The sequence below is a fragment of the Phalacrocorax carbo genome, chromosome 4 (assembly GCF_963921805.1).
Source record: "Phalacrocorax carbo chromosome 4, bPhaCar2.1, whole genome shotgun sequence".
NCBI lineage: Eukaryota > Metazoa > Chordata > Aves > Suliformes > Phalacrocoracidae > Phalacrocorax > Phalacrocorax carbo.
The window spans coordinates 83,285,051-83,299,789 of record NC_087516.1 but is presented as its reverse complement, the minus strand read 5'-3'; the positions used below and the strand labels follow the sequence as shown (position 1 = coordinate 83,299,789).

General features: G+C 47.5%; 1 protein-coding gene across 2 annotated transcripts; it reads right to left on the bottom strand.

Moving 5' to 3' along the window:
• Positions 1-427: 427 nt before the first annotated feature.
• EREG (epiregulin) lies at positions 428-11,531 on the bottom strand. 2 transcript variants are annotated; one of them, XM_064450750.1, is made up of 5 exons: positions 11,509-11,531; positions 3,107-3,190; positions 2,529-2,652; positions 1,822-1,968; positions 428-833 (listed from the first exon to the last, which is right to left on the bottom strand). In XM_064450750.1, the coding sequence occupies exons 1-5, from the start codon at positions 11,513-11,515 to the stop codon at positions 773-775; spliced, it is 423 nt and encodes a 140-aa protein (XP_064306820.1). In that variant the 5' UTR covers positions 11,516-11,531; the 3' UTR covers positions 428-772. The 2 variants fall into 2 exon arrangements, with proteins under 2 accessions (XP_064306820.1, XP_064306818.1); XM_064450748.1 differs by lacking the exon at positions 11,509-11,531 and adding an exon at positions 9,992-10,135.
• Between the last annotated feature and the right edge of the window lie 3,208 nt (positions 11,532-14,739).

Below are 14,739 nucleotides of genomic sequence, written 5' to 3'. Positions count from 1 at the left end.
ATGGGCAAGACTCGAGTGCCGGTACCGGTTCTGAGGAAGCTTTCTCCCTGTAGCTACACTCATACCCTGAGCTGCCACGTGTTACTGCATTCAGCTGCACAGACCGACCAACTTGTGCTGCCGCCTCCCTGCTGTGATACAAAACATACCCTGCACCACCTCCCCAAGGGTACGGAGGAGCCGAGGTCCGTGCTGCTGTCACCGCAGTACCTGTTGGATAGGCTGCGGTAGGAGCTGTGCTCTTTCTTCCTTCAAGTCTTCCTCCAACTACGCCAGCTAATAGCTATGTTCATTGGAAATAAGGTGCATTGATGTAGATTATTAGCAATACTATGGTTTCTCTGTCCAAAAATAACTGCTGGGGCTTCAAACACACCCTGCTCAGCCAAGCCATGCCAAGCTTCACTTCAATCAACACACACAGACATTTTGACTTTGTCTAGAACTTTTATTTCAAGCAGTAGAATTGTTTTGAGTATATTCACAAGAATAAATACAAAATTACTCTTCAGAGTAAGAGGAGTTTTTATAAAAATATATCTCTATCCCACAGAACCACTGAGATGGGGTTCTCATTAGGAAATATTATTTAATAAAAAAATAAAACACTGAATAAAATGCTTGACCTATACTGATTGGATCATCAAACAATTGAAATTTTTAAAAGGATATAAATATTGCAAATATTGTTAATAAAAATAACATTTAAATAGATGGGAAGCCATTGAGTCCATCCAGATGAACAGAACACTGAAGGAAGCCACCGTTTCTTCTACAGGGTGCCAACTTCCTTGTATTCCCTGATGTTTGTTTGTCGCTTCTTGCTTTGGTACCTGGAAGTAGAGAAGAGAAATGTGAGTTCTGGAAAGCCACTTCTTCCAAATGGCTTTTTGGGGAGTGAAGGGGGGGTGGTGAAAGAAGAATAAAAATGCTGTATGACCTCCTCACGTTTGTTTTAAACCTCTAGCAGCTAGGCTCTGTCTGTGCTCATTTCCAGGTCTGAGATAACTTGCATGCAGTCTCATTTCTCAACTCTTCACTGAAGATTTCACATCTGCATTAAGGTCTTGCTGCGGATACTAGGTTTGTCTTTGAGAAATCCTGCTGGATCCTTCCCTGCAATAGGGCTGAGTACCCTAACCAGTTGTTGGAGATGACGCGCCATCGAGCGTTCAGGTTGTGAAGAGGAATTACAGTGGTCACCATCTGGCTATCAGATCTGTGAAGCCAAGCTCTCCCTCTGGGGGCTGTTCCACCTTTTCTGCTCTCTGACAGCTGCTTATGATTAGTTATTATCCTGAAGAACAATTTCTGCTGCCTGTTGGTCTGTTAATGGAGAAGACTATTGTCCTCCATGGTAAAGCTGATAAGGCAATGCTTGTGATATCACAGTCACCACAAGAACACGGCAGATAAACAAATTAGCCAGTGTTGATCCAGTTGCTCTCCAGTTCCTGATGACTGGGGAAATGGCATGACCAAGAAAAGGAACTAGAATTTTCCTATTCCCTGTTTGCTCTCTCCTTTACCTCAACACACCCTCTAAGACAGACGCGAACTAACCCATACAGCCCTTGGTCAGGGCTAAAAGGCATCTGAAGGTACTGTTGCCTAGCCTGCAATTTGGGTTATGCTATGCAGTCCGCATACTTCGTTTTTTGAACCCTTCGCTAAGTGCAGGCTAGCAAGTCTGTATATCAAAGTATCTCCAGGCAGCCAGGTGAGTGCAGGTATCCCAGTCTATCTGGAGGTACTCAGCAGACGTCTTACTGCACATACAGCTGATGAGCCTTCCTGAGCCACAAAGAAAATCCTTCTTACCTTCTGCAGATGTAGTAGCTTGCAATAGAGATGGCGATGAGGAAAAGCAGAACCACAATAACTGTCAGTGCCACGTACTCCTTACTGAGGGGTTGTCTGACAAGTTCTGAATGCACGCATCGGACACCAGAGAAGCCCAAGTCACACCTGAGGATGAGAGACACAGAATTAGAGACATAGCTGCGTGGTTACACTTTAGCAGTCCGCAAAGCACGCTATACTGCTGGCCTGCCGTTCCCTCAGGGACAAGCAATTTCAACTGATGTAAATCAAGCCCATATGGTCCGAGAAACAGTTACATATTCTTCAAGTAAACGAGAAATACCCATTAAAATGCCTAGAGGGTCTTTATTTTGTAGGCTGAATCTAAGGAGAGACCTTGTTGCTTTGCCTGAGGTCTGGGTCTCACACTACTATAAACACAGATGAACAGGGAAGCACATCAGAATGTGTGTCTCAAGTTTAAGCTGGGTTGGTGACTAATTTCAGGTGTCTAAGACTCTCACCCAGGTTTCACTGGAGCCAGCACATGTGCTTAATACTTGCTTAAATGCAGCTGAGGTGTATTATAGATATACTGCTCCTCTTCAAGTTCTTGTGGGCATTTAAATACTTAGCCCGATTGGCGTTCCACCTAAGTGTCAACAGCAGTGAGATCAAAGCCCACCTCAGGGAGGGCTGCAGGACGCAATGCACCCGGTCCATACCTGCAGTAGTGCTCATCCAAGTCCACTATGTACATGCACTGTCCATGGAAGCAGTAGTCTTTCATTTCAGGCTTGCATCTAGTTATCCCAACTTGAGCCACACGCGGACTGTTCTCTGTCTGGACTGCAAGGAGGTCTTGTTAGCATCTCATCAGCCTTATTTTCCCTTAGTATTTACCAAACAACGTACAAGCTTGATGAGCAGGACACATATTCTCACTACCAGAACACCTCCAATGCAGTAGGCACTAAAGCAGGCGACCCTTCTCAACAGGGAGAGGATTTTCCCGGGCCAGAGTTATACAGACTTTTCCTTCGGGAGCTCTACAGCAGCTGTTTCTGCTTTTACAGCAGGGTTCTCACCTCAGACAGAACTCTTCTGCTGAAGAAGCAATATTAAAGGAAATGGAGGCTAAAAAAATGGCTCTTGCTCAACCACACTGAGCACTTCGCAGGATGTTGGCAATGTTGCTTAACAGAAAAATGGTTTGCAAGGGCACCTCAGTGAGGCTGCCAGCCCAAGGAAGACAGGAACCTAAGACTTGTTGTTTACAAAGAAAGCTGTGCAGTACACTTACTTAGTGCCGTTGTGCAGTTCTCCATTTCGCCAGGCGCACATAAGGGGATCACTGTTGTGCCCAGGACTGCCTGCAATAGGTAACCTATAAGAGAATTAAAAACCAAAAGTGTCAAAACTAGATGGTTTTCAAGTATGCTTAAGTATTTCAGCTGGTGTACTCGTTAAGTTAATACAAGAAGAACAGAAACTTTTTATCTTAGTAGTAAACAAATCCAGTGCTTTACTACCAGGCGGAAAAAACCACAGGTCCGAGAGACATGTTGCCTGAATTATATAAGGCAGCTGAAAGGAACATCTCTGAAATAAAAACTTTTAATGTAGAACAGAGATCAAACAGAAACCCGGGGTCTGTGACCACCCTATCACTCACACTCTGAGTGAAACTGAGCAGGAACAGGCTTGGAGAGATTACACAGGGGAGGCAGAAATTAGGCCAGCTCTGATTATGTTAGGTTTCTGACTAGTCTAGCATGGCACCTGTGCAAGGGACACAGCCGGGGTTCCACAATCAGGCACAACAATCCAGCAGTCATTGCAAGTGGAGTTCTTTCGGTGGTCAAAATCAAGATGCCCTTGAGTCACAACAGACCACGGGGAGAGAATTTCCTAGGATTCAGCAAGTCCAGCAACAGCTGGTGACTCAGCACACCAGGGCAGTGCTGAGCCAGGCTCAGCACCCCACCACTGGATTCAGAGACCACATAATGCTCGAGGTAGGCTTAACACGAAAGCTGCTCCTGAGCAGCAAAGAGCTCCTCAGCTGTCTGCTTGCTGTAACCAGCCTGAAAGGCTGGACAGTTCCTGCCCTAACACCCACTCTTGTGTTGGAGTTTTTCAGTTAAAAGCCCACTCACAAAGACAGCTAACACAAGAAACCAAACCCTCTTCATCTGGTCACTGGGTTGGAGAGGATACTGACCACTTTAAGGATCCTGGGCCACTGTTACCTATCTCAGCAGAACCCCAGAAGAAAACAGGTACACTTCTGTCCTTCCTTCACTATCCACACTAAAAAAACCTGCAGCTCAGCAGGTCTGGTGTGGGTACGAGACATAACAGAAGACTGCAACAGGCAGGCTGAGGAGTTCCACTACCGGAGTGGTGGCTGCATTTCCCTGGGGAGCAAGGGCCCTCCTTCCCTCCTCTCTGAGATTCAGCCTATAAAGCATTTTGACGGCTTTTGGGCTGTGTAGCGCTGCATGGGCACAGCTTTCAGGTATTCCGCTAGTTAAATGAACATTTCCAGACAGGATTTGAAGGCCAACACAAGTACTTGTAGCTTCCTGGCTAGCCCATGAGGAGCAGCCAATGTTTGCCCCAGCTGGCCATCAAATGCACTTGACTAACACTCCTGCTGTGGTCACAAACTAACCTGCTCATGAACTGCTTAGTCATCAGCCCCATTCCACAGAAGTCTGTAATTTGTGTCTTTGGGCTGTTTGCCTCTATTAACTTGTCAGGTCATGCATGTCTAATGGAGGGAGTGTGCCTTCATAATTTCTTGATCACTCTAATTCAACTCCAGTTATTAGAAAGTTTCATTACATCTCAGAGTTAAATCTAGTAGTGATTTATAGATTTCTTGCAGCTCATCTATTTCTGGGTGAATAGTAGGCTTCCTTTAAGCTTTATTCCAGACAAATACAAGAACAGCAGGAACATCCATCTTAGAGGGACAGGGGTTTTTGTGTGTTTCTTTGTGTTTCTTTAAAAACACCATTCCTTCTCCTTGCCTTCCTCCCTGCCACACTTCTTGCAAAGCTCATAAACCAAGTTTCCACCAAGCTTTAGAAGAAGGAACAAAGACTAGGTGTGCCCAAGTGAGAGCCACAGCAACAGACCAACGATGCCAGAATCTTGACTGGTACAGGAGGGTAAGCTGGAGACATCTGTGCCTGCTCGTGTGACTCAGCAGGACCTGCCTTTCACTCCAGTGGGGCAGGACCAGCAAGTTTACTTTCAGGGTGGGATGTCTGTTTTTTTGGTTACTTTTTTTTTTTAAACATTGCTGTGCTCACTATAGGTTTCATCAGGAGAAGCAGTTTAACACTTCTGTAAGGCCAATTTGAATTGCCACAACAGAAAGTTAAAGAAAGTTAAAGTGTTTGAAGGATGAGACCATCAGCTGACAAATGGTGGCAGCTCAGTAACTGCTAGAACAGCAGGCTTAGAGCTTCAGCCAGGGACCCAGTATCCCAAATGGTGCTGGGAAAAGAAGATTTACCAAGGCAGTCCTTCCCAAGAAGCAGAGGAACATTTCAGGAGTGCTCCATGGACTAAGCTGCTCCCTTGGCAGGGAGCAGCTGTGGCATAGGACAGCTCTGTCCCACTAAGTATACACCACGTCATTGCAAGAAGGGATGCTGAAATCCTGAGACTAGTCAGAGTTAGTGACCTGAGGCTCCCTCCTGTTCCCCACATACTACTGCTATCATCTCTGTGTGACTTGCTATGGCAAGATTTGGTCTGGGGGCCCTGTGACAGTAACGAACCTAAGTCAAGTCAAAATACGCTAGAGGTACCTGAGATAGCCACTTCTCTCATACTTAGGTAAGTAGACGGATTAAGCCAGCTGACGATCTCCTTTAGCCTACATATTTCTGTTTCAGCTTGCATACTTCCTTGATCTGAGTGTAATCTGAGTAGTTGCTTTTTAATCTAACATTCCCAGTTTGAGAGTTACCAGAACCTGGCTTTTGTATTTGAGAAACTCAAACCCAGGTACACGAAAGAGATGGGTCAGCTCTTCTGTTTGCTCCGGAAGGAGGCAGTGCTTTCCAGCTAGAGGAAAGCCCAGAACTCAGACACCTGTGAGGGACAAATTAGAAATAACCTCCTTCTACAACACCAAGCAAAGGCTTGCCCCATTCCAGCCATGTGCAACAACCGATAGCCTCCTCTGCCTGACTGCAGACACACAGGCTGGAAAGGCTTCAGTGCAAGTATCAATATTTGCTGACACCCAGCAGTATTTTCTGCATTAGGGCAAAGTTCTTCCTGCTCTCCACTGTTACGTTTTGCCATTTCCCCCATGCACATATTTCTGCTCTGACATCAATGGGAGGGGGATCCTGCGGCAGGATAAGGGACCCACACGCCGCAACGGCAAAGGAGAGCCTTTCCCGGAATAATTATCAGATGAGGTATACCAAACATAGGACCTGGAAGAGGTAGCTACATTTTATTCCTTCGCTGTTCACTAAGCAAATACTCTACAGAGTACAAGATAACAGGAATGAGATGGTAGATATTCACGTGTGCCTTGCAGGAATGTGAGGGCTGCACTTATCGCTACGCCACTAGCATGCGCGCGCCTGGTATTGCGGGTGTTCCTGTAAGGTTAATGCTGACAGCAGTGGCTGTTACTGGCATGGGAGTAATGCTGCTTTTACTTGTCCTTCCACGAAGGACGAAAAGAAAACGAGGGACAGAGTCTGGCTGCCTTAGCTTCGAGCAGCCTTCATCAGGGATGACCCACAAGGGCTAACTATCAGTTCGTCCACTGAAAGCCAGCTATAGTTTCCAGTTAGAGGATGACTGCTAAGGATGAAGGATGCACATACAGAATACATGTAACTGAGAATTAGTCTCTTTGCAAGATTTACACTCATTTTAAAGGGGAATTGTCAGGTTTCTGCCAGTCATCATCTGAGCTGGCTTTGCCTGTGACTGAGGTCGCTAGTCTTGTACTAGTTCATCTGAAGAAGACCCCATGATGCCACTTGACATTTGGCATCTCTGCCACGGCGGTAGCGCCTACACTTTTCACATGGGTTGCACTTTCAAAGCAATGCCAAGCACAGATGTGCCCATTTTAACTCTAGAGACAGATCAAGGTGGATCCCTGTCACCTGGTTTTGGACACCCAGAACATGTCTGACTGTCTAAGGCCTTCTTCCTGTAGACTAAGTGGAAAACATGGAATTGTCCTATTGGCTTTGTGAGCACTGCTACTACTGCCATTTAACTCTACCACCATTTTACTCTAGTGCATCGCCTTCCATGCCTCTCCGCTGCTAACCTCCCTAGCTAGCCACAGACGTTTGCAGGCCACCTCAGACAAAGCAAGCACCTCTGGCAATAAAGGCTAGGTAGCTGATTGTCCTTTAGATGAGGATCACAAAAATGTAGAGTTAGCCAGGAAAGCCTTGCAAACAGCTTACTCACTGAACAGTTGGCTGTGCAGCTACACCCCTTGCTCACATCAACTACAGCATCTCTAGAGTTTAGGTTATCCATGCAGGCTGAGCATCTTTTCCTGGGAAAGAGCAAGCCACCTCAGACAGAGCACCTCAGACCAGAGCACACCCACCCATCCTTGCACTCAGGGTACTTTATCTGGCTTCTTCTTGATGATCCTTGATGTAGGATGTACCTAGTGCCTACTTGCCTGGCCATGCCCATCAGGGCAGGTGCCCAACACTCCTCTCTCTGAGATGAGACATACAACATGTGCACGTTGCTCTTCTCACCTAGCAAAGGAAGTGCTATCAGCCCTTTCCACCCCGCAAGCCACAGTGGTCTGCCTGTGTTTGGCCTGTTTTCCAAATGGAGGCACCAGATGTGACAGCAATGAGAAAAAATATGCTCAAATAAATTGCCCTTAGGGCACCTGAACAAAAGTGTCCATACGTGCTTCTGGGAAGTACCATCCAGGCTTCCCCATCTCACGTTTTGTACCCATGACTTCACAACTGCTGTCTCAATGTCATGGATGCCCAGGACCAGGCCAGAGCAGCTCTAAGGTAGCCCTGGCAACAACAGCTTGTACAAGACAACTAGAGCTCCAAAACTGCTACAGGCCCACATGATCATCTTCAGCATTGTGCCAGGACTTACCCCTAAGCAGAGATAATGCAGGTAATTACGCACTACGTGCATCCAGTCATTTCAGTGCTGCATCCACCCCTGAGGAGACCTACACACCAGTGACCATATTCACATGCTACCCCTGTGCCTGGGCCACTCTGCTTTCCACCACAGGCATGGGGGCCAGACGTCCCTACACCACAGAAGAAGCAGAAATCTATTACTGCTTCCAGCCAGACACATTTGCCACTGACATCCTTTGCATCTCCTGTCTCAGTGACCTTTATGTTCAGCCCACTTGACGATGGCCAGAGAAACGTGCAGGAAAACATAACGTCAGCAGCTGCTGAAACTGTCCAGTGAGCCTGAAGATCCGAGGCCTGCCTTCCCCACCGAGTGGCCATTAGCGACTGCAAGGAGACCGGTGCCAAGGCTCCTGCAGTAACTCACGGAAAAGGCAGGGCGGGGGATTGGCTCCATCATTGCCACATCACTGTGTGGCTGGCATGACACTGTAGGTCCTCAGGGGTGAGCAACGGCTCTCTCCCACCACTGCCTTTCTGCTGTGCAGTCACCAAGACCACGATAGCCAGGATATGAAGCTGACAAAGCCTGTCATTTCAGTTAGGCATCAGCCATTCAGCAGGGAACCTCTTAAAGTCTGGCATAACATCAGCTACAGACAGTCTGCCCAGCTTCTACCAGTATCACTGAGTTCTGCTTACACTACTGACCTGGGAGGGAATGGCAGTAAAGTGCTTGTACCACTTGTTATGATGCCATCCAGCTATGACTAATCTATCCCCTTACTATTAGAATTTTGTGCCTGCCCCGGAAATAAATAAATCTGTATACAAATCCATGAAGACATACCAGTTCCTTCCAGTGCCAATTTAGTGCAAAGCGTGGCTGAGTCACAGGCTACAAAATGTTTAGCCCGCTGTACTGGCAAGCAAGATGATTTGCAGCAGCTAATCCATAAGCTGCTATGGAAACACCTGGCCAAGATGAGAAACAGAAACTCACGCTGCAGCGGGCTTAGCAGATGAGAGAACATCTGCCCCAAAAGAGAAGACTTGGGAACTGAGCTTCCCCATCAGCTGCAACCCTGAGCCCAACATCACAAGCGCAAGAACATGCCTTGTCATTAAAGAGACGTGCGAGCGGGCCAGGTCGCGATCCTGCCTCAAACGTTTGCTGCCCACACAGTTCAAGTCACCACACAGGGTCAGCTCTTGGCAGTCGCTGCCTGTCACTGACAGCGCCCAGTGGAGGTGTGTGGTAAGGATGAATTGTTGCTTCACAGCGCACCCAGGCTCCAGGACTCTTGATGCTCTGAGGATACACGTGTTCACTTTGGACTTTCAGGTAGCTTATGTCATGCAATAGAGTAACACACTCCCAGTGGAGAAGTGTCAAGCAGGAGGCCACAACCTGTTTTGTTACCATAAGGAAGTCTCTGCTGCTGTGGGGATTCACCTGCTGAGCTCACCCTGAGCATGGCCCATGTGAAGGCAGCAGGACCGGACTACAAACAAGAAAGGTCAAGGTGGAAGAGAACAGAGAGCATTGCCTTTTTGCCAGGACACAGTTTAGTAGTGGGCTTGGCAGTGTTAGGCTTACGGTTGAACTTGATGATCTTAAAGGTCCTTTTCACCCTAAACCACTCTGATTCTGTGCCTCAAGCAGACTGCCCTGCGAGCAGAGTTATGGGGAAGGGCAACAAACGTTCACCTTCACTCAGTCACAGGGAGCACCTGGGCGTCACACAAGCAACAAAGCGCCCCATAACAACACACCACCGAGTAAGGTCTGTGTGCTCTGCTCCTCGACTCATACCAAGTACGCGCATCCCTGCCTGCAACTTCGTCTTGGAGAAAGAACGTGTCAGCTTCGCTCGAAAGCAGACTAAGCTTTATGCCACAGCCAGAGCTTTTCTAGCAGCGAGAGAAGGCGCCAGCCCCCCACCTCCGCGCCCGATCCCCTCCCGCCTGCCGCGGAGCCCCCCGCCCGCGCGAGCAGGGCGCTGGCCCCCCACAGTCGCCCACCCGCGGGGCGCGGCGGCGGCACTCACCCAGGAACAGCAACAAGCTGCGGGCCCGCGGGCAGCCGGCGTCCATCGCCCTGGCGTCCCCGGGAAGAGGAGGAGGCGGCAGGGGAGGAAGAGGCGGCGGGAGCGGTGTGGGTGCCGGCCGCGCCGCTCCGGACTTTATGGTGCGGCGGGGAGGCGGGGCGCGGCTCGCCGGTGATGAAACCCCGGGCTCGGCTCGGGCAGGTGCCCAGCTCCGGCCTCCTCGCTTCCTGCCCCGCCGCCCCCGGCCGGGCCGAGCCGAGCCCGGCGGGGCAGGGGCCCTCCCGGCCCAGCCGGGAGAGAAGGGCCGGCCCGGCCCCAGGCGCTCCCCCCTAACACCTCCCGCCCTTGGCCGCTCTCCGGGGACATTTCATTTTCCTGATGTTAGCAAGCATTTGTGCAAATAGGACGTGGGGTCGTAAAAGTGCCCATCCCCTCTGAGCAATCTGGGCAAGGCAGCGATGCCCAGGCCTGCCCCACGGATGCCCACAGCTGACTGCACAGCCCTGGCCCCGCTGCCTTCTGCTTGCCCTCCACGTATCGGTGCGAGGCATACGGGCATGAGACCTTGCCGCTGCAGCATGGACCCAGCGCCAACAGCTGCGCGGGTGGGCTCAGCCACACACAAAGGACAGCTGGGCCACTGCAGTGCCACGAACACTGCTTGCCTGTAGACCAGCGTTCGCAAAACACCGCAGGACGGTCAGCCAGAAACCTGCTGCCTTCCTTCATCTCCCAGCTCCAGGCATTTCTGCAGCGACCCTCGGTGCAGAGGTGCTGTGACCAGGAAGCCTCGATGCTAGGGGCAGAAATGCTCTATTAAGTTACAGCACAGGCCCCAGGAATGCCAGCACCTCACCCAGCCCCTGAACCGGCTGCCACGGTCTCAAGGTCAGCGGGTGCTTGCGCCACATTGCCCCTCCGGCCTTTGGCCTTCTCGCAGCCCTGCAGCAGGGCAGTTTGTGATATCAACAGATCGTCCAGTTACTTGGACAGCAGTTTACTGGTTACAGCTACTTTTTAAAAAATCCCTGTTGAAACCCCCGCGCTCCGTCACTGTGTCGCAAAGCCTCCTTCGGCACTTACATCCCATCATCAGATAGCTGAGGGATACCCCACCCCTGAATCCCTACTACATGCATTTGCTTGAAATACAAACGCATTTTATCTCAACAAGCCGCTCAACAACAGTGGTTATTTTTTTTCCTTTTAAAGGAAAAAACTTCTGCCCCTGCCTATGAGTTTCCATTGTCAAAAAAGGCAAGGTGATACCCAATTTACTGCAGAACTGATAAGCCTATCTCGCAGCGTAAGGAATTTGAATATTGACAGTGAGGTGCAGTTTAACAGCTGATGACTCAAGTAGCCACAGTTTTTCCATTTTATAAATGCTTATTGATACAAGAGAGTGAATTGTAGCAGATACTGCAGAATACGATATACTACATCTCCATATTCAGATTGCAGTTAAAAGTAATAAACACCTTAATTCAGGGAGCTGGAATAGACCTGGTACTTACAAATCATACTGCTGATTTTGGGAGGGTTTTCTCAAGTCTACAGAACTGTGGAAATGCTGAAATGAAAAAAGCCAACATGTTACTACAGAACTGTATGTCAGCACCATTTATTAATTATCCAAACAGTATGAGGGTTAGCAAAATAAATGTGGTAAAGATCAGCGTGAAAGTAGCATTCAGAAGTTTGTCCTCCACAAGTGAATGGGACACGAAATAGCCAGAATCTTTTTTCTGCGTCCCGTTTTGCCCCGCCCTAGCATTAGGGTCATGGCTTACCCCCCCCCCCCCCCCCAATCAGTATACCACTTGAAGATTAGCAGATGGTAGCTTTTTTTGATGCCACATGACTGGTTTTGTTGCCCCTTTAATTTGGCCTGATCCCCCTAATTAAAGGATTTTATTGGCTGCTCTTTCCGGGATAATATTGAGTAAAGGCAGGAATTGCAATGATTAGTAAAGCATTTCTGCGTGTGGGCATGCAGATGCATTAAAAAACACCATCACCATAGAACTTCCACTTTATAATTAATTTCACCCTTAAATTCCTGCATGATTTATCCTCTGAAAGACAGCATTTAATTATAGTCTTGTACCGGTATCCAGATACCAAGTAACACTGACACAACTGAAGCAGTTCATTGGAATTTCCTCTTTCAGATTTGAATACATGGAAAACAAGTATCATACACACATCTTTGTTTCATCTTTCTGTATTGTTCTTTGTCTCACGGCATGCCATCCCACATCTGGCATCCCTGCTTGCGGCTTTCACCATCTCTTCCATGTGGAGGCTGCCTCCTGGAATAAGGTTGACACACGCCTTAAAAGCCAAGTTTCCAAGAGGCTATTCACATGGAGTAGTGCCTTCCTGCACCGGTAGGTTCTTTGTATGGTCAACTGATTGCACCCCACACATCTGAGTAGGGAGTGACACGGCTGTACATGCTGAGAGGGAGCACTGATTGGGCAACAGAGAATCACGGGTGCATTTCAGCTAGTGGCCTCAATTTCAGCGGGGGTGAAGTGGCATGCCCAAGTCAAGCCAACAATGGATTCATGTCACTTGGCATTGGACCAGCCTGTAGTCCCCAGAATGCTTTGACATCTCCGGATTTCCTTCTTTACAAAGTCTAACAAGAATACGAGAAAATACCTTAAGAACTCACGCAAAAGACTTCATTGCTTTTATTACTTTGCCATAGCTTAATAACCCTCTTTAAAGAAATTCTCTATTTACAAAGTACACAGGCTCAGCTCAAGACCATGTTGTGCTTAATCCTGTTTCAATATCACAGGGAGTCATCTCTATTCTTTGTGGACGGAGCAACAGATTGATAGCGGTGATCATTTAAAGGGTATCGGTTGAGCTTTGTCTGTTAGTTTATCTACCGCTGCCGACACAAAGGATTTTCTACAAACCTCATACCCTTTTCAATTTAGAGTGGAAAAAACACAAGTTAAATGTACATTTTTCTGTGCTTGAGAAATATTTTTCCTTATGGTGATTTGCTGCAGAAGAATACGTGTGTTCATGCAACGAGCTTCCTTACTCTATGAATTGGATATTCAGAGAATAACCTTCCTTATTCGATTATTATATGAATTAAGTTCATTGCTCGAACTTAGTGAAGTTCAAGCAGCGAACTGCCACTTTATGTATGTGTTTCTACATAGCTAATACTATACGTGACAAATGACTACACTAGTTATCTTCCCTGCTTTCTGTAGGATTTGCATCAAGTTTTACGCATGGCCTTTATGGGTATGGATCAGCATTGTTTTTGTCTGTCGAGAATAAGACCTATTTGCTAAGTCAACTTTTTTTTGTTAGAAAGCATTTTTGAAACTGAAGGAAATCATTCCTAGCCTAGCTCTGAAGCACTTGGCACTGTTACACACACACAAAGTAATAAAAAGCCGCATTTTCATAAGTTCTTGGGAAAAATCGGCCAGCATTTTTGAAAACAGCACGAGTGTGTACGTCGGTACGCGTGTAAGACTCGCTTATTTTCATTGCACAGCTGGAGAGATCCTCAAGAAATACTCTGAAAAGATCAGACGGCTAATCGGAGTGCAGCTCCTTTGACAGCATTTTCATTTCAACTACAGAAGATCAAGTATGAAAATCATGAGTGGTAAAAAGCATGGGGCTCACATGTGAGCACAAATGCCCTAAGAAGGGCATGTATTTAACTGGGATGCATAGATGAGATAGTCCGGAGAAAATGGAGTAAGAAAAAACCTTGAGCCAAACTTACTCCATATAAAGGTCAGTTTGAAATCTGCCATGTATGTGAGGGATGAATTAGGTCAAATGTTCTTAAACAACCAGGCTTTTCCTATAAACTATCAGAGTTCAAAACACTGTCCCCAAGGCTGAAAGTGGCTGATGCATCTTCCTGTAAAGGCAGGGTGAGGTCAAAGCTACAGGACAACACAGATGTTTTGCTGGTTTTTTTTTAAAAAAAGAAAAACCAAAACAAAAAACAATCCCCCAAATTCACTGATTTCTTAGCCAACTTCTTGGGTCAGCACTAACTAGCAATTTAAAAATGAAAGAAAAAACCCACCAACAGCTAATTCCCATCCATCTCGATGTGTCTCGGAAGATGGGAGATGAAAAGGCGGACAGATCTGCCAGTTCGTGCCAGATTGCTCCCTACAGGGCAGTTTTTAAAGCTTCATTCTTCTCGCTTGTATGACATTTCCATTACTCTCCCTGGGCAACTCCTGAATGGCTCAACACATCTCACTGGCAGGAAGAGCTTCATAATGCTCAGCTGGTGTTTTCCCTTTCCTAATTACAGCTCAGTGCTCCATGCTAAATGATTTCTTAGCCTCCGAGGGGTTTGTAGGTTTTTCATTAGTGGAGTCTTTTCGAGGCTTCTGCCTTTACTTGCTGCTACAAACCTGTGCAAGCATTTCATTTGTACCCTTGTAAAGGCTGTTATCAACCAAGTCACAGAATCATAGAACAGAATTGTTTAGGTTGGAAACGACCTCGAAGATCAAGTCCAACTCTGAAGCTAACACTGCAAGTCCACCCTAAACCATGTCCCTGAGCACCATGTCTACACGTCTTTTAAATACCCCCAGGGATGGTGACTCCACCACCCTTCTGGGCAGCCTGTTCCAATGCTTGACAACCCTTTCAGTAAAGACATTTTTCCTAATATCTGATCTAAACCTCCCCTAACGCAGCTTGAGGCCATTTCCGCTCGTCCTATCAGG

Bases quoted from the DNA above. Each gene is read 5' to 3' on its own strand.
- EREG (XM_064450748.1), bottom strand. From the start codon at position 10,037: ATGGACGCCGGCTGCCCGCGGGCCCGCAGCTTGTTGCTGTTCCTGG. The intron at 2,653-3,106 runs GTAAGTGTACTG...ACCTCCTTGCAG, and splicing joins GAACTGCACAACGGCACTAA to TCCAGACAGAGAACAGTCCG. The intron at 834-1,821 runs GTAAGAAGGATT...CTCTACTTCCAG, and splicing joins AGCTACTACATCTGCAGAAG to GTACCAAAGCAAGAAGCGAC.